General features: G+C 39.4%; 2 protein-coding genes and 1 pseudogene across 2 annotated transcripts; 1 reads left to right on the forward strand and 2 right to left on the reverse strand.

Moving 5' to 3' along the window:
* Positions 1–350: 350 nt before the first annotated feature.
* Positions 351–1,291, forward strand: LOC102410139 (annotated as a pseudogene).
* A 6,080-nt stretch (positions 1,292–7,371) lies between these two features.
* LOC102414424 (olfactory receptor 56A4-like) lies at positions 7,372–9,413 on the reverse strand. The gene is made up of 2 exons (XM_006053102.2): positions 9,168–9,413; positions 7,372–8,215 (listed from the first exon to the last, which is right to left on the reverse strand). Exons 1-2 carry the CDS (start codon positions 9,411–9,413, stop codon positions 7,520–7,522), a joined length of 942 nt encoding a protein of 313 aa, XP_006053164.1. The 3' UTR covers positions 7,372–7,519.
* Positions 9,414–19,413: 10,000 nt separating this feature from the next.
* LOC102410474 (olfactory receptor 56A4-like) lies at positions 19,414–20,824 on the reverse strand. Its single transcript, XM_006053092.3, has one exon. It carries the CDS (start codon positions 20,822–20,824, stop codon positions 19,883–19,885), a length of 942 nt encoding a protein of 313 aa, XP_006053154.1. The 3' UTR covers positions 19,414–19,882.
* Positions 20,825–21,229: the final 405 nt, after the last annotated feature.

A 21,229-nucleotide genomic window follows, 5' to 3' on the forward strand; every position in this document is an offset into this window, starting at 1 on the left:
TCACTAAAGACCTCCACACTGCTAAAATCAGAGGACCTGATCTGTAACAATCCTCAGTTGCAAGAAAACATCTTATAGCTAACTGTTCATAACTCATTCTACTTTATAAGATATTTTTATTGAAAAAATAGAACTATTTCATAAGTGAGGAGACACAAAAATTGCCAAAGATTGAAATGAATTTATTTTCTGTGTGCAACATGAAAAATCTTCATTTAAAGCAAAATAATCTGCTAGAAACCTTAAGTTTGCTCCTGAACTTTTTTCCCATTGTTAGTACAATCAGAGGCTAATTTTGATCGTAACTTTTTAGATCACAAAAGGAAGTCTGTAGAAAGAAAATCCACAAGATGACATCTCACAGAAATGGCTCCACTAAGGTTTCAGACTTCCTCCTGAATTGCTTTGTCAAGTCTCCCAACTGGCAGCTCTGGCTGTCCATGCCCCTCACCATCCTTTTTCTTCTGGCCATGGGGGCCAATGCCACCCTCCTGATCACCATCCGGCTGGAGGCCTCTCTGAATGAGCCCATGTACTACCTGCTCAGCCTCCTCTCCCTGCTGGACATGGTGCTCTGCCTCACCGTTATCCCCAAGGTCCTGGCCATATTCTGGTTTGACCTCAGGTCCATCAGCTTTGTTGCCAGTTTTGTTCAGATGTATATCATGAATTGCTTTCTTACCATGGAGTCCTGCACATTCATGGTTATGGCCTACGACCGCTATGTGGCCATCTGCCATCCACTGAGATACCCATCCATCATCACTGAGCAATTTATAGCCAAGGTGGCCATTTTTATCTTAGCCAGAAATGCACTTCTAACTATGTCTGTTTCCATCCTCTCTGCTTGACTCCATTATTATGGGAGAAATGTCATTGAGAACTGCATCTGTGCCAATATGTCTGTCTCCAGACTCTCCTGTGATGATGTCACTATCAATCGTCTCCTCCAATTTGCTGGAGACTGGACTCTGCTGGGATCTGACTTCATCCTCATCTTCCTCTCCTACACCCTCATACTAAGGGCTGTTCTGAGACTCAAGGCAGAAGGATCTGTTGTAAAGACCTTAAGCACATGTGGCTCCCACTTTATCCTGATCCTCTTCTTCAGCACCATTCTTCTAGTCTTTGTCCTCACCCATGTGGCAAAGAAGAAAGTGTCCCCTGATTGCCAGTGTTGCTCAATGTCCTCCATCATGTCATCCCTGCAGCCTTCAACCCCATTGTCTATGGGGTGCAAACCCAGGAGATCAAGCAAGGAATCCAGAGGTTACTGAAGAAAGGATGGTAATTAAGACAACTGGATCTCTGCATTCCTAAAATAGGAATCAGTTAATAAATCAGCTAATAAATTAGTTGATGGGAAATTTGGTTGAAATCGATAGCTCACAGACATAAGTTCAAGCAGAGAATAAATTTAATTCTGAAACAATTTTCTTGACTTTATTCACTTTTTCAAACTTCAGTGCTTCAGTGCTTCAGTCTGGCATTTCTGGGACTTTTTAATTTTTTTTTCAAATCTTTGCTATTGTTTTATCTAAAATGTGAGAACTCTGGAGGGTGAATTCTATAGTGGAGAAATAAATCCCAGTTAATATTGAACTTACTATTTCAGTACATGTAATCTTTTATTATTTTTATAGTATTTATTTTAATTGGAGGATAACTACAATATTGTGATAGGTTTTGCCATACATCAATATGTATCAGCCGTAGGTATACATGTGTCCCCTCCACCCTGAAACCCCTCCCTCCTCCCTCCCCACCCTACTCCTCTAGGTTGTCACAGAGCACTGGCTTTGGGTGCCCTGCCTCATGTACATGTAATTTTTAATATGTAATTGTGGATATAAATATCCTTGCATGTAGCATATTATTATTACTATTTTTGTTATTATTAGCTCAGCTGCATAATGCAATTGTGAAAAGTCCACATTATTTTAAATGTCAGTCCTGAATGATGAAAAGTAGCTGGACTCCATAAATAAATCTCTCTCACTTACCTCTAGCTCGGCCAATAAATTTCTTCTCCACCTACTCTTTATCAAGCAAAGTTGTGTCTTATTATCAGGTCCAACCCTTGAAAGGAAAGATCTCTTGCAAGAATTGCTCACATTTGAGGAAATGGAACTTATTAGGTTTAGGAGAAGGGGTATCACATAACTCTTCTTCCTCAATGTCTTCACCCCATTGTCTGCACTTCAAGCTTCACCTTTGAAATTCACAATGACCCAGTTTGTGATATGTATTTAGGGTACATACATAGTTAGGCTCTGTTTTAGGATACTAATTTATCACCATATCATAAGTTGTTCCAGTAATGACACTAAAATATACTAGGCTCATTATTAATTGAAGAAATATTTTCTAATTAACTGCTATAGTACAGTAACTTTGTTACAGCCCAAGGGTACAAAGATGCACAGGACAAATTTGCAATCACTGAGGAACTCATGTGTTGTTCAAATGGAATTAAAGCAATCTGGATCCTATAATGTTGAAGGAATGTTGTCTTTTACATAGAAGGAAGTAGAAAGGAGATGAAAATAAGTACAGTAAGCTACTTGAAGAAAGAGCCTGTGCCTGTCTTAGCAGTTCTGCATTCTAGACCTTACACAATGAGATAGGCTAAGACATGGTCCCTTTCCTGGAGTGCTTCCACATGCACCTGGACAAATATCTTCTTGAGCAACAGAATACAAAGAAACTATAAGGGACTAGAAATGCAGACACAGTTGGGACCATCATGAACAGTAAGATACAAAAGAAAGCACAACTAATATTTCTCAGGTGTCAGGAGCAAAAGCAAGGCACTGGGCGTGATCCCTGCAAACAGCACCATCAAGGGGATGAGCAGATCACCCAAACCAACCCTCTGGCCTGACCCCTGGACCTACCTCTATTCTCACTTCGTTTAAGGGACTAGTTTGCCCCCATCAGGGAGCCGAGCAAGGAAACCTGTTACTCCTTTTCACTCCCTCATGCTGCAGCACGAGTTCCAGTAAAGTTTTGTTTTGCATGAATTTCTTGTCTTACCTCTTATCAATTTCCATTGATTAGAGTGTAGGAACCCAGGTCAGTAGCACAACCACAAATAACGTGTGTGATTGGAAACCAATCAGCAGCCTCACTGAGTTTCAGTGTCCTCATCTGTTACATAAAGACAGTGAACTGGTTATTTCAAAATACATTTCTAGTTCTAAGAGTCTATGAAACCATGCCCTGCTTTAAGACAGGCATCACTCATCTTATCCAGTCTCTTCTTCACTTTTTCCCTTCAGGCTACTGGCATGGACCTTCATACACACCCTCAGTACAGTTGAAAGGAAATGGGAAATTTAAACAGCGTATCAAGGGTAACTTCCAAATACCACCACGTATGATTTTGTTCAAATCATAAGGTCAAATGATCAGGCCAAAACCCAAGATCATTTATATATTCACATCATTTACAGGTCCCAGCCTACATTCATCTGCTCAGAGAAGCTTATGGCTTTCTCTATTGGAAGGACTCCATGTATGTTTACTTCTTGGTCTAAAAGCCAGGAGACCCTAAGAAACAAAGAGCATTTTCCTCTGAAAGCCCAAGTCATACTATGTAAATCTTCATCTTTTCTTTAGGAGTGACATGTTCCCAAGATTACCAACACAGGAAAATATCAATTTGATTCAGGGAAAGTCCTACTCAATCCAAAATTATGGGTTTCTGCTTTCTGATCCCAAAATAAAAATGCTTAAATTCCACTATCAGTACTGTTCCCAAAGTCTGGACCATTTAGCTTGAGATAAAATATTAAATGAATCGCTGATCAATTTAAGGTATAGTTTTCCATACTTTGTCAATTTCTTGACTCCTCCATCCAGTGATGCAAAGAAATGAATCTTGAATTTTTTCTTTGGTTTCATGCTTTTGAACTTCTATTAGTAACTATTTGAAAATGAAAATGTGTTTGTATCAGCCTAAGTTGGGCTTCCCAGGTAGCTCAGTAGTAAAGAATTGGCCTGCCAATGCAGGAGGCACAAGAGAAATGGGTTCAATCCCTGTTTTGGGAAGATTCCCTGGAGAAGGAAATGGCAACCCACTATAGTATTTTTGCCTGGAAAATTCCATAGACAAAGGAGCCTAGTGGGCTACAGTCCATAGGGTCACAAAGAGCTGGACATGACTGAGCATAACAAACAATAATAAACAATAATTTCAGGTGCTATTAGGTTCAAATTCCATTTTTACAATACACTCTCTATTATATAAATGAGTATGACTAACTAAAGTCTCACTCTTACAAACTTTACTATTTCAGAAGAAGGTTTCAATTCAACATGTTTTTAACTATCAATGAGAAGAGTTCTCAAAAGAAAAAGGGGATCTACTTCTAAAGCAAATTTAATTAACAGCTATTATGAAATAGATAATGCTTGGAAACTCTAACTGATTTTTTCCCAACATCTTCCCACTGATGGTCTAAAAATTTATGAGATTTTATGACTCACATCAACTTAAAGTAAACACAGACTTTCCAATAAAATTGCAGACTGAAACTTAGATGAAATGGATTCACAGAACTGAAGAATTTACCACAGGCTATATCTACCAAAACAGAGTTTTAAATTTTTTTGTTTTATTTAAAACTCTGCTTTATTTTGCCTACTTACAGATTATTTTAATGTGGGGAAAGAAATTCTGTATAGCTCAAGAAATGTATGCCCACTTTCTATGTGAAAAACACAACAGAGTAAGAATGGCTATAACCCATTCAAAAAATACATAATATGAATTAAGATTCTTTTTCAAATCACTGATGTGAAACTCAGGGAAGTGGATAGGAAAAGTTAGCTAATTAGACAAAGAAAAGTTTACTCTCAAAAAATGCCCATAATAATAAATGATGTTTCTGTCATTTGTTTTTGCTTTACCACAAATAGAAAAGGAAGCCAGGGGATCTGGCTTCTTTGTGCTAAAATAATGAGAGAAGATAGAATATTAGAAAATAGAGTGAAAAGACTAAAATGGAGGAAGTCTTTTGTATTAGCATTATGCATATCAGACATGCCCAAATCCTGGAGTGACAGCCCTGAGGCTGAAGATAAGCTGTAAATAAATCCAGGAAATAGTTATTCCTAATTAGTTTTTATTGGTGAATAATGTCATGACAGTGACATGACAGCGGAGCCTGGTGGGCTGCTGTCTATGGGGTCACACAGAGTCGGACACGACTGAAGTGACTTAGCAGCAGCAACATTAGGATAAGCAATGGAGAAGGAAATGGCAACCCAGTCCAGTGTTCTTGCCTGGAGAATCCCAGGGACCAGGGAGTCTCCTGGGCTTCCGTCTATGGGGTCGCACAGAGTTGGACACAACTGAAGCGACTTAGCAGCAGCAAGCAATGGTTGTTCATGTTTAAAGACAATTCTCATAAAGGAAACATGCCTTTTTATCTCGTTTAAATCTTGCTTCATCAGATTTTCATAATCTTATACATTAGTATTTGAAATTGGCTGATTTTAATTTTTAAAAAACTTTTTTAAAGAACGTGTAAGAGAAATAGAATGTTTTATAATCTAATGTTTGGAAAAAAACACAAATAGGAAATGAGGTCCTTTGAACCTTAGAACAAATATCCAGGTAATGTTAAAATGAAGGCTATATTGGCAATTTTAACATTACTAATAATTTAAAAGTCTTGCCCTATACTGATATATGTATCAAATGGATATCTTAGAGCATCAGTCCCTAACCTTTTTGGCACCAGGAACTGGTTTTGTGGAAGACAATTTTTCCATGGATTAAGGAATGGGAGATGGTTTCAGAATGATTTAGGTACATTATATTTATTTTGCACTTTACTTCTATTATATTTATATCAGCTCCACCTCAGATCATCAGACATTGGATCCTGGAGGTTGGGGACCCCTGTCTTAGAGGACATGCCAACTGACAATGGAGATTGATCTAAGTATATGTTTCAGAATGTTTCCAGGACATGACAGTGACCATACACACCAAATTTTGAGACCAGTTGTTCCTTTATCTATTTATTCAACACATGAAATATTGTCAGATATATCAGGATCTAGGATTTGAGGATAGGGTCATGAGCAAAAGAGACTTAAATCTAAGTATATTTACAGGGAAATTAAAGAAATAAATAAATAAATTCAGAAAATGATAAGTGCTATAAAGAAAAAAGGTAATACAACGTGTTAGCATGTTCTAAGAGAAGTATGCTACTTTGGATGTAATTATTAAGGAAGTACTCCCTGTATAGGTGGTTTTTTAATTGAGATTATGAATGTTGAAAAGTTCATCATTTGAACATAAGGAGAATACTGTTCCAGTCAGTTGGAGCAATTAGTACAGAGTACTAAGCAAAGAAAAAGCAGAAGTCTAAGAAGTAGTGGAAGTCCTAGGGAGGGATACCGGAGAAGGCAATGGCACCCCACTCCAGTACTCTTGCCTGGAAAATCCCATGGATGGAGGAGCCTGGTAGGCTGTAGTCCATGGGGTCGTGAAGAGTCGGACACGACTGAGCGACTTCCCTTTCACTTTTCACTTTCATGCACTGGAGAAGGAAATAGCAACCCACTCCAGTGTTCTTGCCTGGAGAATCCCAGGGACGGAGGAGACTGGTGGGCTTCTGTCCCTGGGGTCGCACAGAGTCTGACACGACTGAAGCGACAGCAGCAGCAGCAGCAGGGAGGGATACAGCCACGGGGAGGATAAGGCAGCGGTAACAGGGAAGATCTGATCGCAAATAGCAGAACTTCTGGTTCCAAACAAAAAGGAAGATTGGCTATGAGAAGGTGACTATCATTGTAGGCCTGTCAGAATACTGGAGATCTTTTCAAAAGTAGAGTCATTTGGAGGAATTTGATATGGAAATAGAGTTCAGTGTTTAAAGCCAAACTTCTGATAGCATATGTAAAAAAAAAAGCTCTGCCATTGATGGCAATTCTGCTTTTCCCATTGTTCTTGCAAAAAAAACTTTGGTGTCACCCTTTGCTCCTCTCAATCTTTTATAACCTCCATTAGAACTCTCAGCAAATCTTGTGACCCATAACTTCAATTTTCACTCACCACCTTAGTTCAAATCATTATCATTTCCTACCTGGATTATTGAAGTAAAGTCCTCATTGGTTTTTCCAGTCCTACCCATACTCCTCATGTTCTATTTGAAGCATAGTTCCATCCCTGCTCTGGTAATTACATGTGAAGGCATTTGGAATGTAAAGACTGAGTAGTATGCGAAGGCACTAAATACTTATTTAATGAATGAGTAATTGAGACATCACAATGGCAAGGGGTCAGAATGAAGAAAATAATGGATACCAAAACATATATTCAATGAGGGTTTCAGGACAGGGTTACTGAGAGTAAATATTGTGATAGTGGTTGAGGAAGGTTTAAATAAAAGATAAGGGTAGAAGCACAGATGTTACATGGTGTTCCTTGTGGTATTCAGTTGAAACCATCACTGACATACTCAAATTTCCATAATCCTTGATCTTTGACTCACATCTCTCAGCACTGGTACTTGAATAGCTTGATAATCCCTTGCTTGATTTCCTGGGTTCGTACTCCATAAACAATGGGGTTCAGTGCTGGTGGGATGAGATGGTGCAAGACATTGAGAAGAATGGGTACCTCTGGGGACACTTTTTTCCCTGCCTTATTTGTGAAGATGAAGACTAGCAGCAATGTATAGAAGAAAAGTATAAGAATGAGATGGGAACCACAAGTACTCAAGGCCTTGGTGGATGCACCTCCCGACTGCAAATGCATAACAGCACTCAAGATGAAGCAGTAGGATAGCAAGATAAGGACCAGATCAGAACCCAGTAGGCACCAAACACTCACAAATTGGTAGAGCTTATTTAGGTGAATATCTCCACAGGAGAGCTTTGCTACAGAAATGTTGGCACAGATACAGTTTTCCACTACATTGCTGGCACAGTAATTGAGTCTCGCAGCCAGAATTGGTGTAGGCAGCGTAGCCAGCAAATTGCGGAAGATGAAGAAGATGGCCACGTTGATGACGAACTGTTCCGTGATGATGGATGGATAGCGCAGTGGGTGGCAGATGGCCATGTAGCGGTCATAAGCCATGACCAGAAAGGTGGAGGATTCCATGGGAAGGAATGTATTCATGATGAACATCTGCAGGAAGCAGCCCATAAAGCTGATGGGCTTCATGTCCAACCAGAAGATGAGCAGGACCTGCCAGAATTATTATTTTCAAAAGCAGTGCATTCACTCCCACCCTAGGGTACCTAACCCTTGGATAATCCTTTGATGGCTTCAACCACTCATATCCCCAAACCACATCTCATAATCCTAATGGGGACAGTGTCCTAATTTCAAATACCTTCTATGTGCATCCCAACTTTCAGAGCCCGATTTATACACTTTTCAACTATAGATCACACCTTTTTGTTTAAAAAAATTTATTTCTAGTCCGTCTTCTCTTGATCTCTAGAGTTCTTACCCAAACTTCATATGGACACATCTGCTCATCTAAATGTATCACAAGGACACCAAATCCAATAAGCCCAATACTTATATTTGGACACCCTCCAACCTCTCCTTATACATAAGAAACATCTTCCAATTATGCCTCCTACCTCAGTATATGACATAAATATACATCTATTTACATTTTTTAAGTTTTTTTTAATGTTGATCAGTTTTAAAGGCTCTATTGAACAATAAGTATTGTTACAATATTGCTTCTGTTTTATGGTTTGGTTTCTTGGTCTTGAGGCACATGGGATCTTAGCCCCCGCTACACATATCAAACCCACACCACCTGCACCAGGAGGCAAAGTCTTAAGCACTGGACTGCCAGGGAAGTCCCTCATTATGTTTTAGAAAGAAAAGTCTTGAGCCTTTGAATATAAGGGTGGGGAGTAAAGAGAAAGTCAAAACTTGGAATATCCCCTGACTCAGACATTGAGAGAAGGCTTCTCAGTTTGAAAAAAAAAAATGTGAAACCTTAAAAATCATAGGCATTGAGAATGAGAGGAGACATATCTGGAAGCTGTGGTAGACCTAGTATGATACTGTTGGCAACTCATTGAAAATTTTACAGGAGTATTTACATCTGCAAAGCAAGGTAGTGTTTAGAGAAAGATGATTGAATACCCGGGAGTAAATCCAGGGAGGGTCTGACCTTAGGGATGACTGTGAGGCAGAGGATGACATCCAGCACAGAAAGGATGGCAAGCAGGTAGTACATGGGCTCATGCAGAGATGCCTCCTGCCAGATGGCAAGTAATAACAGAAAGTTGGCCCCAAGGGCCAAAACTAGGAGAGGAGCCAGGACTAGAGACAGCCAGTGTTGGGTATCCTGCATTCCTGGAAAGCAGATCATCAGGAATTCAGTCACCTGGCTCCCTGTGTGGTTGAGAGATAACATGGCTGGCAGGTAAGCCTGAAACTGACTGAAAGAAAAGAGATATGAATTCAGAGTTTGATTGTTACATTAGTAATCCCCTAACTGATTTATCTGCCTTCATTCTAGGCCATCAAGTTTCTCTATAATTCTATTGACATAAAATCTGTTTAAAATTTAAATTGGATAAAATCACTCTTTGTTAAAACATTTTCCGTAGCATTCATAACTTTATGAAGCAAGAATAACTCCCTTCACATGAGTATGCTCCAACTCCACACGCATAGACACAGCCCCTTATAGAGCATGCTTTGTTTTGTCTCACCTCTGTGTTTTAGCATGTGTCATATCCTTCTCCTAGAATTAACTCTCTTGCCCTTAAATAGATTCTGTTTGCCCCATTCTATCTGTGCCATGAGTTACACCTCTTAGAAATTTAAGAAAACATATGTTTTTTCTTTTTACATACATATATAATTAAATGCTTCTTCCACTTCTCCTTGTTCTCTGTGACCCTTAAACATCCTGAGCATGCTACTATTAAAGTGTTAATAAAACTTTCTCATATTCCTTCACATTTCCTATTTGTCTTCCAAAAACTCTGTGTTCCATCTGCCAGCAGTGGAATCTTATCTCTTTATTATAGCACAAAGAAAAATACAACATATCTGGTAACACAATGAACACTCAATAAGTACAATTCAGATAGGAGACTGATAGATTGTTGAAAGCATCATAACACCTTGCACTCATTTAACTCATTAATACTATCTCCACATCTTGCTCTACCATTAACCACTGGCACTGTTGCTTAACACTCATTAAAAATCTGAACAAAACAAAATGGGTAAATATTTTAGTGCTGAGAGGAAAAAGAGAACAAAATACAAAATACAACTGTGCAGTGTCTTATTTTCATGAGTCTTTGGTAAGTAACTGCTTAAAACAAACAAACAAATTGTTTATCATTTCCTGAAAAAAGAAGAAAAATTAAAGAAATGAGGTTCTAAGACAAGGGAAGAACTGAGGAATACTTAAACATGCCCCAGAATAAAAGCTTACAGACAGAAGGGTCAATTCCTTTTGAGTATCCTCTTAACCATCCAGGATCCTGCTGGTAAAGTAGTTGCCAGGTTAGGCTATGCTCTCTCCTGAAGCAATAGATGGATTTCGGAGCACACACACACACAAAATCTCCCTATCAAGGTTTGGAGATGTTTCTTTTTCTTGACCCTGTAGTATGGGCATCACATCAGGACTCTCTTTTATCTAGACCAGCGGTTCCTCAATACTAGTGTGCGTCAGAATCACCTGGAGAGTTTGTTGATGCACAGGTTGCCTGACGCACAGAGGATAGTCTGCAGAGTTGCCAACTTTGTAGGTCCATCTGCAGGGAAGCTCTGCTCAGCTTTAGACATCAAACTGATTGTTTCTCCCATTATCTTTAGACATTTAAGTACAATTCTGGCCAATCTCTAGTCTCCCAATTTGAAAATTATCTTCCTCCCATGGACTCTCTGGGAATTCTCTAGGTTTTTTTCATGGTTTTATCTCTCTTCCTAGACCTACAGTTCTTAGCCACCTCCCCTGGTGGCTCATTAAGGTCATTAGGATCAGGGACAATTTATTTTTTTAATTAATTTATTTATTTTAATTGGAGGCTAATTACAATATTGTGGTGGATTTTGCCATATACTGAGATGAATCAGCTATGGGTATACATGTGTCCCCCATCCTGAACCCCCTCTCACCTCCCTCCCCATCCCATCCCTCAGGGTTGTGCCAGTGCACCAGATTTCAGTGCCCTGTTTCATGCATCAAACTTCAACTGGTGATATATTTCACATATGGCAATATACATGTTTCAATTCTATTCTCTCAAATCATCCCACCCTTGCCTTCTCCCACAGAGTCCAAAAGTCTGTTCTTTATATCTGTGTCTCTTTTGCTGTCTTGCATATAGGATCATCATTACCATCTTTCAAAATTCCATATATGTGCATTAATATACTGAACTGGTGTTTTTCTTTCTGACTTACTTCACTCTGTATAATCGGCTCCAGTTTCATCCACCTCATTAGAACTGATTCAAACGAGTTCTTTTTAATAGCTGAGTAATATTCCATTGTGTATATGTACCACACTTGCTTATCCATTCTTCTGCCAATGAACATCTAGGTTGCTTCCATGTCTTAGCTTTTGTAAACAGTTCTGCGATGAACATTGGCATACATGTGTCTCTTTCATTTCTGGTTTCCTCGATGTGTATGCTCAGCAGTGGGACTGCTGGGTCGTATGGCAGTTCTATTTCCAGTCTTTTTAGGAATCTCCACACTGTTCTCCATAGTGGCTGTACTAGTTTGCATTCCCACCAACAGTGTAAGAGGGTTTCCTTTTCTCCACACCCTCTCCAGCATTTATTGTTTGTAGAATTTTGAGAGCAGCATTCTGACTGGCTTGAGATGTTACCTCATTGTGGTTTTGATTTGCATTTCTCTGATAATGAGTGATGTTGAGCAACTTTTCATGTGTTTGTTAGTCATTTGTATGTCTTCTTTGGAGAAATGTCTGGTTAGTTATTTGGTCCATTTTTTAATTGGGTCATTTATTTTTCTGATATTGAGCTGCTTGTATATTTTTGAGATTAATTCTTTGTCAGTTGCTTCATTTGCTATTATTTTCTCCCATTCTGAAGGCTGTCTTTTCACCTTGCTTATAGTTTCCTTCGTTGTGCAAAAGTTTTTAATTTTAATTAGGTCCCATTTGTTTATTTTTGCTTTTATTTCCACTACTCTGGGAGGTGGGTCATAGAAAATCCTGCTGTGATTTAAGTCAGAGAGTGTTTTGCCTATGTTTTCCTCTAGGAGTTTTATAGTTTCTGGTCTTACACGTAGATCTTTAATTCATTTTGAGTTTATTTTTGTATTTGTTGCTAGAAAGTGTTTTAGTTTCATTCTTTTACAGGTGGTTGACCAGTTTTCCCAGCACCACTTGTTAATGAGATTGTCTTTTCTCCATTGTATATTCTTGCCTCCTTTATCAAAGATAAGGTGTCCATAGTTGCACAGATTTATCTCTGAGATTTCTATTTTGTTCCATTGATCTATACTTCTGTCTTTGTGCCATTACCATATGGTCTTGATGACTGTAGCTTTGTAGTATAGCCTGAAGTCAGGTAGGTTGATTCCTCCAGTTCCATTCTTCTTTCTCAAGATTGCTTTAGCTAGTCAAGGTTTTTTGTGTTTCCACACAAATTGTGAAATTATTTGTTCTAGTTCTGTGAAAAATACTGTTGGTAACTTAATAGGGATTGCATTGAATCTATGGATTGCTTTGGGTAGTATACTCATTTTCACTATATTGATTCTTTCCATCCATGAACATGATATATTTCTCCATCTATTTGTGTCATCTTTGATTTCTTTCATAGTGTTTTATAGTTTTCTATATATAGGCATTTTGTTTCTTTAGGTAGATTTATCCCTAAGGACAGAAAATTAGCAAGGAAACACAAACTTTAAATGATACAATGGACCAGTTAGACCTAATTAATATCCATCCTTTTTCTTCATGGCAGTTGGCACAAATTCAAACACTTACAATATGCCTCTAATAATTCAAGGACTACTCTCTAGTCAGACTCCCAGTCCAAACTTCCATGAGTTCAGTTGGCCCACACTCTAACATGCTCATGCTCTTCTGATATCAGTGACCTTCAGGGTCTTCACATACTAACAGCTGCAGCTATAATAACATTCTCTGAAGTAAGCAGTAAGTAAGGTGAGGACCAAACTGCAAGTGTCCCTTATGCTTGGCTTTCCAATGTACTGTCCCCAAAAATTCTTACAGAGAAAGTCTGTGCCAAATAATAGTAACAGTTTAACAACCCAGCTGCTTTCAGACAATGTGTGACTCCCCCACTTGGCCTCCTACTCTGGCTTTGCCCAGATGAAGGAGCTGTGTCTATAACAGTCACTGTTGTGCAGCTGGAAACATGAAGAGTTGGTTTAAGAATACTGCTCCTTTGGGTTCCTGCCTCCCTGCAAATACACACACACTTTCAGTATAAAAAGAGAGAATTTTGCATTTAAACTCAGATGAAATGAGAAATCAGTGACCAGCTTACATTTTCTCTTGAGATGTCTGAGAGTTACATAAACTGAGATATTATTGGTGATGGAAAGAAGTATCACTCAGAGACTTGGAAGATGTATTTAAGAGATCCTTTAAAAAAAAAAAAAAACAAATGTCATTAGATAAGAAATTACTTCCTCTTACATATTAGCTGCATTCTAGAAAAACTATTTTTTTTAATGAGTACTTTATGATGATTTATTTTACTGTTGAGTGAAAGTGTTAGTGGCTCAGTCATATCCGACTCTTGGCAACCCCATGGACTGCCAGGCTCCTCTGTCCATGTAATTCTCCAGGCAAGAATACTGGAGTGGGTAGCCATGCCCTCTTCCAGGGAATCTTCCCACCCCAGAGACCTAACACATGTCTCCTGCATTAAAAGCAGATTGTTTATCATCTGAGCCATGAGGGAAACCATTAATTTTTAGTTATTAAATTTTATAAATATCTTTTTTAATTTATTTATATTTTAATTGAAGGATAATTTCTTTACAGAATTTTGTTGTTTTCTGTCAAACCTCAACATGAATCAGACATAGGTATACATATATCCCCTCCCTCTTGAAATTAGAAATATCTTTACACAGGAAAAAATATGTCACTTAAGTGAAAACAAATATATGGATAAATAGAAACTTTCTATTCTCTAGTTTCACAAAATTTCACCCCAAAAATGAAACAGCAATAGTAAGGTGAATAATTGTAGGGATGTGTAGTAAATCTGTAAGCACACATAGAAGGACATATTCTGAAAATAATGAGCTGGGAGCTACTGGAATAGTGGTCATATAGGAGAGCACTTGAGAAGTTTTGTACTTGGGTTAGAATTAGTTTGGGGAATTGTGAAACAGAGAAGAGAGAGCAGTTGAAAGCTATTGTTTTGATGAAAGACAATACCATTGAGGTAAATTATTTAATAATTTTTTAAAGAATGACTAACTTCATCATGGGCTTCCCAGGAGGCTCAGTGGTAAAAGAACACCCCTGCCAATGCAGGAGACACAGCAAATGTGGGTTTGATCCCTGGGTGGGAAGTATCCCCTGGAGTAGGAAATGGCAACCCACTCCAGTATTCTTGCCTATAAAATTTCATGGACAGAGAAGCCTTGCAGGCTATAGTCCACAGAGTTGTAATGAGTTGGACATGACTGAGCCACTGAGCACACATCTTCATCATAGACCAGCTATACTAGAGGATACCCTCAAATGATTCATAAAATAACATATACTGCTGCTGCTGCTAAGTCACTTCAGTCATGTCCGACTCTGTGCGAACTCATAGATGGCAGCCGACCAGGCTCCCCTATCCCTGGGATTCTCCAGGCAAGAATACTGGAGTGCCCCAAAAGGGGTATGGTCACAAAAAGGAGCAAATTAATCCTAGGAATACTGACCAAAATCTGAGTCTCCACTATTTTTAGGGTGATCATGGAAGGAATTGCAAAGAGTAAAATCCACTTATCTTTGTTCAATTAATCCACTAATTTGTAAGTCTGAATTCTATGGGAAGACAAGGTAGCACCAGGACAGGATATAAGAATTGACACAACAAGGCTGAAGGTAGAATGAGAAAGTCAATTTAGCTGTATATTTAAGATAAGCAGGTCTAATCACACTAGGACCACAGGCTTGTCTAATTCAATGAAACTAAGCCATGCCCTGTGGGGCCACCCAAGATGGGTGGGTCATGGTGGAGAGGTCTGACAGAATGTGGTCCACTGGAGAAGGGAATGGCAAACCACTTCATTATTCTTGCCTTGAGAACCCCATGAACAGTATGAAAAGGCAAAATGATAAGATACTGAAAGAGGAACTCCCCAGGTCAGTAGGTGTCCAAGATGCTACTGTAGATCAGTGGAGAAATAACTCCAGAAAGAATGAAGGGATGGAGCCAAAACAAAAACAATACCCAGTTGTGGGTTTGACTGGTGATAGAAGCAAGGTCTGATGCTGTAAAGAGCAATATTGCATAGGAACCTGGAATGTTAGGTCCATGAATCAAGGCAAATTGGAAGTGGTCAAACAAGAGATGGCAAGAATGAACGTCGACATTCTAGGAATCAGCTAACTAAAATGGACTGGAATGGGTGAATTTAACTCAGTTCACCATTATATCTACTACTGCAGGCAGGAATCTCTCAGAAGAAATGGAGTAGCCATCATGGTCAACAAAAGAGTTTGAAATGCAGTACTTGGATGCAATCTCAAAAACGACAGAATGATCTCTGTTGGTTTCCAGGCAAACCATTCAATATCACAGTAATCCAAGTCTATGCCCCAACCAGTAACGTTGAAGAAGCTGAAGTTGAACAGTTCTATGAAGACTTACAAGACCTTTTAGAGCTAACACCCAAAAAAGATGTCCTTTTCATTATAGCGGACTGGAATGCAAAAGTAGGAAGTCAAGAAACACCTGAAGTAACAGGCAAATTTGGCCTTGGAATACGGAATGAAGCAGGGCAAAGGCAAATAGAGTTTTGCCAAGAGAACACACTGGTCATAGCAAACATCCTATTCCAACAGCACAAGAGAAGACTCTACACATGGACATCACCAGATGGTCAACACCGAAATCAGATTGATTATATTCTTTGCAGCCAAAGATGGAGAAGCTCTATACAGTCAGCAAAAACAAGACCAGGAGCTGACTGTGGCTCAGATCATGAACTCCTTATTGCCCAATTCAGACTTAAATTGAAGAAAGTAGGGAAAACCAATAGACCATTCAGATATGACCTAAACCAAATCACTTATGATTATACAGTAGAAGTGAGAAATAGATTTAAGGGCCTAGATCTGATAGATAGAGTGCCTGATGAACTATGGAATGAGGTTCATGACATTGTACTGGAGACAGGGATCAAGACCATCCGCATGGAAAAGACATGCAAAAAAGCAAAATGGCTGGCTGGGGAGGCCTTACAAATAGCTGTGAAAAGAAGATAAGTGAAAAGCAAAGGAGAAAAGGAAAGATATAAGCATCTGAATGCAGAGTTCCAAAGAATAGCAAGAAGAGATAAGAAAGCCTTCCTCAGCAATCAATGCAAAGAAATAGAGGAAAACAACAGAATGGGAAGACTAGAGATTTCTTCAAGAAAATTAGAGATACCAAGGGAACATTTCATGCAAAGATGGGCTCGATAAAGGACAGAAATGGTATGGACCTAACAGAAGCAGAAGATATTAAGAAGAGGTGGCAAAAATACACAGAAGAACTATACAAAAAAGATCTTCACGACCAAGATTATCACAATGGTATGATCACTCACCTAGAGCCAGACATCCCGGAGTGTGAAGTCAAGTGGGCCTTAGAAAGCATCACAACGAACAAAGCTAGTGGAGGTGATGGAATTCCAGTTGAGCTATTTCAAATCCTGAAAGATAATGCTGTGAAAGTGCTATACTCAATATGCCAGCAAATTTGGAAAACTCAGCAGTGGCCATAGGACTGGCAAAGGTCAGTTTTCATTCCAATCCCAAAGAAAGGCAATGCCAAAGAATGTTCAAACTACTGCCCAATTGCACTCATCTCACAGGCTACTAAAGTAATGCTCAAAATTCTCCAAGCCAGGCTTCAGCAATATGTGAACCGTGAACTTCCTGATGTTCAAGCTGGTTTTAGAAAATGCAGAGGAACCAGAGATCAAATTGTCAACATCCGCTGGATCATGGAAAAAGCAAGAGAGTTCCAGAAAAACCTCTATTTCTGCTTTATTGACTATGCCAAAGCCTTTGATTGTGTGGATCACAATAAACTGTGGAAAATTCTGAAAGAGATGGGAATACCAGACCACCTGATCTGCCTCTTGAGAAATTTGTATGCAGGTCAGGAAGCAACAGTTAGAACTGGACATGGAACAACAGACTGGTTCCAAATAGGAAAAGGAGTACGTCAAGGCTATATATTGTCACCCCGCTTATTTAACTTATGTGCAGAGAACATCATGAGAAATGCTGGACTGGAAGAAGCACAAGCTGGAATCAAGATTGCTGGGAGAAATATCAATCACCTCAGGTATGCAGATGACACCACCCTTATGGCAGAAAGTGAAGAGGAACTCAAAAGCCTCTTGATGAAAGTGAAAAAGGAGAGTGAAAAAGTTGGCTTAAAGCTCAACATTCAGAAAATGAAGATCATGGCATCTGGTCCCATCACTTCATGGCAAATAGATGGGGAAACAGTGGAAACAGTGTCAGACTTTATTTTGGGGGGCTCCAAAATCACTGCAGATGATGACTGCAGCCATGAAATTAAAAGACACTTACTTCTTGGAAGAAAAGTTATGACCAACCTAGATAGCATATTCTAAAGCAGAGACATTACTTTGCCAAAAAAGGTCTGTCTAGTCAAGGCTATGGTTTTTCCAGTGGTCATGTATGGATGTGAGAGTTGGACTGTGAAGAAAGCTGAGTGCCGAAGAATTGATGCTTTTGAACTGTGGTGTTGGAGAAGACTCTTGAGAGTCCCTTGGACTGCAAGGTGATCCAACCAGTCCATTCTAAAGGAGATCAGCCCTGGGATTTCTTTGGAAGGAATGATGCTAAAGCTGAAACTCCAGTACTTTGACCACCTCATGCGAAGAGTTGACTCATTGGAAAAGACTCTGATGCTGGGAGGGATTGGGGGCAGGAGGAAAAGGGGACGACAGAGGATGAGATGGCTGGATGGCATCACCGACTCGATGGACGTGAGTTTGAGTGAACTCTGGGATTTGGTGATGGACAGGGAGTCCTGGAGCGCTGCAATTCATGGGGTCGCAAAGAGTCGGACATGACTGAGCGACTGAACTGACTGACTGAAGATCAGCAGGAGAGAATGGGAATGCACATGGTACCTGAAATATGATAGAAAAGTCAGGTAGGACAAGATGAAGTCAGAAGTTGACAAAGTACATCTGAAAAAAGAATACACATTTTCACTTAAAATGTGCCCATACACACACTAACACACACACACACACACACACACACACACACACACACACACATCATTGTTAACTTTTTTTATTCATTAAAAAGAAGGAAAGAACTATGAGACATTCATACTCCAGAGAAGTGACATTAGATAAGTAACGAGATCTGGCAGAGCTAAGGGAGACAGCCCTGTTCACTCAACTATAAGAATCGAAGTTTTGGAGCCAACTTCTACATCACCATGAGAGATACATCCATGGCACAAAACCAGTTTGAACTGTGTCAGGTGGAACTAAGTGATCTAACATATAGCAAATTATTAAGCAATTAAACTGAGAGCCATTGAAAATGATTACAGTAAAATTTATTTCTTTTCTGTTATAACTGACATACAATATTATATTAGTTTTAGGTATACAACATAGTGATTTGTTATTTTTACACATTACAAAATAAGCACCATGGTAAGTCTAGGTATCATCTGTCACCATGCAGAGTTATTACAATATTATTGGCTATATTTCCTACACTGTGCATTACATTTATTTTATAGATTAAATTTTTTATTTCTTAATGCCCTTTATCTATCTCACCTGTTCCTACCCTCACACACACACACACACCACACAATGCTCATCCCTTCTGACAGTAACCAAAAATCAGGTGTTGGCAAGGATGTAGAGAAAAGGGGACCCTTGCGCACTATTGGTGGGAATGTAAATTGCTGCAGCTACAATGTACAAATGTTGACAAGTCCCTCTCAAAAAAACTAAAAATAGAACTACCATATGATCCAGAAATTCCACTTGTGGGTATTTATCCAAAGAAAAGGAAGACACTAATTCAAAAAGATAGATGCACACTTATGTACGTTGCAGCATTATTTACAATAGCCCAGATATGGAAGCAGCCTGAGTGTCCATATATACATAAATGGATAAAGAAAATGTGGTTATGTATAAAAAACTATTATGCAGGCATTTTTTAAAAGAACAAAATTTTGCCATTTGCAACAAATTAGACCTAGAGGACATGCTAAGTAAAAGAAGTCAGAGAGAGAAGGGACAAATACTACATGATTTCACTTACATGTGAAATCTATAAAGCAAGACCAACAAACAAATATAACAGAAGCAAACTCATAGAAACAGGTTTTCTTTATTTGAAAAATAATATCACTCTAGTTAAGCTCTTGTAACTATGGCTTGATAAGTCCCTGTTACATAGATAAGGCCAGGGGAAACATCCAGGTAACTCCAGAATGCAAAAGACTAAGTTTCCAGTAAGTGAAACAGAAAGTAGGAACCAAGTTACGGATATCTTCATAACCAACTCTAACACTGGAGAAAGCAAAATCCAAACTTATTCCCGCAGTTGTGCTTCAGGAAAATCATTGCCTGTTAGAAATTTCTGTTCCCAAGGTTAGGCCTCTCGCATTTTACCCTTTATAACCTCCTGAGCAGTTTCTGGATTCCCTGCTTGATCTCCTTGGTTCTCACACCATAAACAATGGGGTTCAGAGCTGGAGGGATGAGGTGGTGCAGGATATTGAGCAGGATGGGGATATCTGGGAGAATCTTCTTCCTGGCCAGGTTAGTGATGACCAGGACCAGCAGGACTGTGCTGAAGAAGAGGATGAGGATGAAGTGGGAACCACAGGTGCTCAGGGCCTTGGCAGCAGCTCCCTCAGCTTTAATCCTTAGCACAGCTTTCAGGATAAAAGAGTAGGAGAGAATGATAAGGATGAGGTCAGAGCCCAGTAGGGTCCAGCCTGCCACAAACTGGTAGAGCCGATTGAAGGTGATGTCATCACAGGAGAGTTTGGACACAGACAAGTTAGTGCAGATGCAGTTCTTGATGATGTTCTCTGCACAGTATCTCAGTCTGGAGGAAAGTATGGGGATAGGCATAGTAAGAAGGCCATTCCGGGCCACCACAAAGATGGCAGCCCTAGCTACAAATTGGTCAGTGATAATGGACGGGTACCTTAGTGGGTGGCAGATGGCCACATAGCGGTCATAGGCCATGACCATGAATGTGCAGGACTCCATGGTTAGGAAGCTATTCATGATGAACATCTGGAAGAAGCAGCCTGAGAAACTGATGGCTTTATTGTCAAACCAGAAGATGGCCAGGACCTTGGGGATGACAGTGAGGCAGAGTACCATGTCCAGCAGGGAGAGGAGGCTGAGCAGGTAGTACATGGGCTCGTGCAGAGAGGCCTCCAGCCAGATGGTGACCAGAAGGGTGGCATTGGCCCCTATGGCCAGAAGAAAGAGGAGAGTGAGGGGCAGGGACAGCCAGTGCTGCCAGCTCTGGTAGTTAGGGAAGCACATGAGGAGGAATTCGGAGGCTGGAGCAGCCGTGTAGTTGCTGGGTAATCCCATGTAATCCTGATCACAACTGACTCTTTGGAAAACCTGAAAGACAAGAGTAAACCCATTCCGACAACATGACTACCTATGGGAAAGTAACTTATTTTCCAAAGAACCACTGAAAAATTATAATAGTGAAGTGAGTATTTTATAAGTATAAGCACATCACATTTTTAGCACATCACTTTTTAAATATAAACCCATTTATTCTATTAAAATTCTACAAATAAAATGATAGTAAAATGACCATATTTCCACTTTAGCTTGAATAATTCCCATTTATACCCCTTCTCACTGTTCACATTTTCCCAACTTCTGAATCTTAAATCTGAATTTACAGCTGAAGCTCTTAGCCACTAAAATTTCTGCCTCTATTTACAAAAACACTTACATAGGCCTTGATGCTGGATCAGCATA

The sequence above is a fragment of the Bubalus bubalis genome, chromosome 16 (genome assembly GCF_019923935.1).
Source record: "Bubalus bubalis isolate 160015118507 breed Murrah chromosome 16, NDDB_SH_1, whole genome shotgun sequence".
NCBI classification, from domain to species: Eukaryota; Metazoa; Chordata; class Mammalia; order Artiodactyla; family Bovidae; genus Bubalus; species Bubalus bubalis.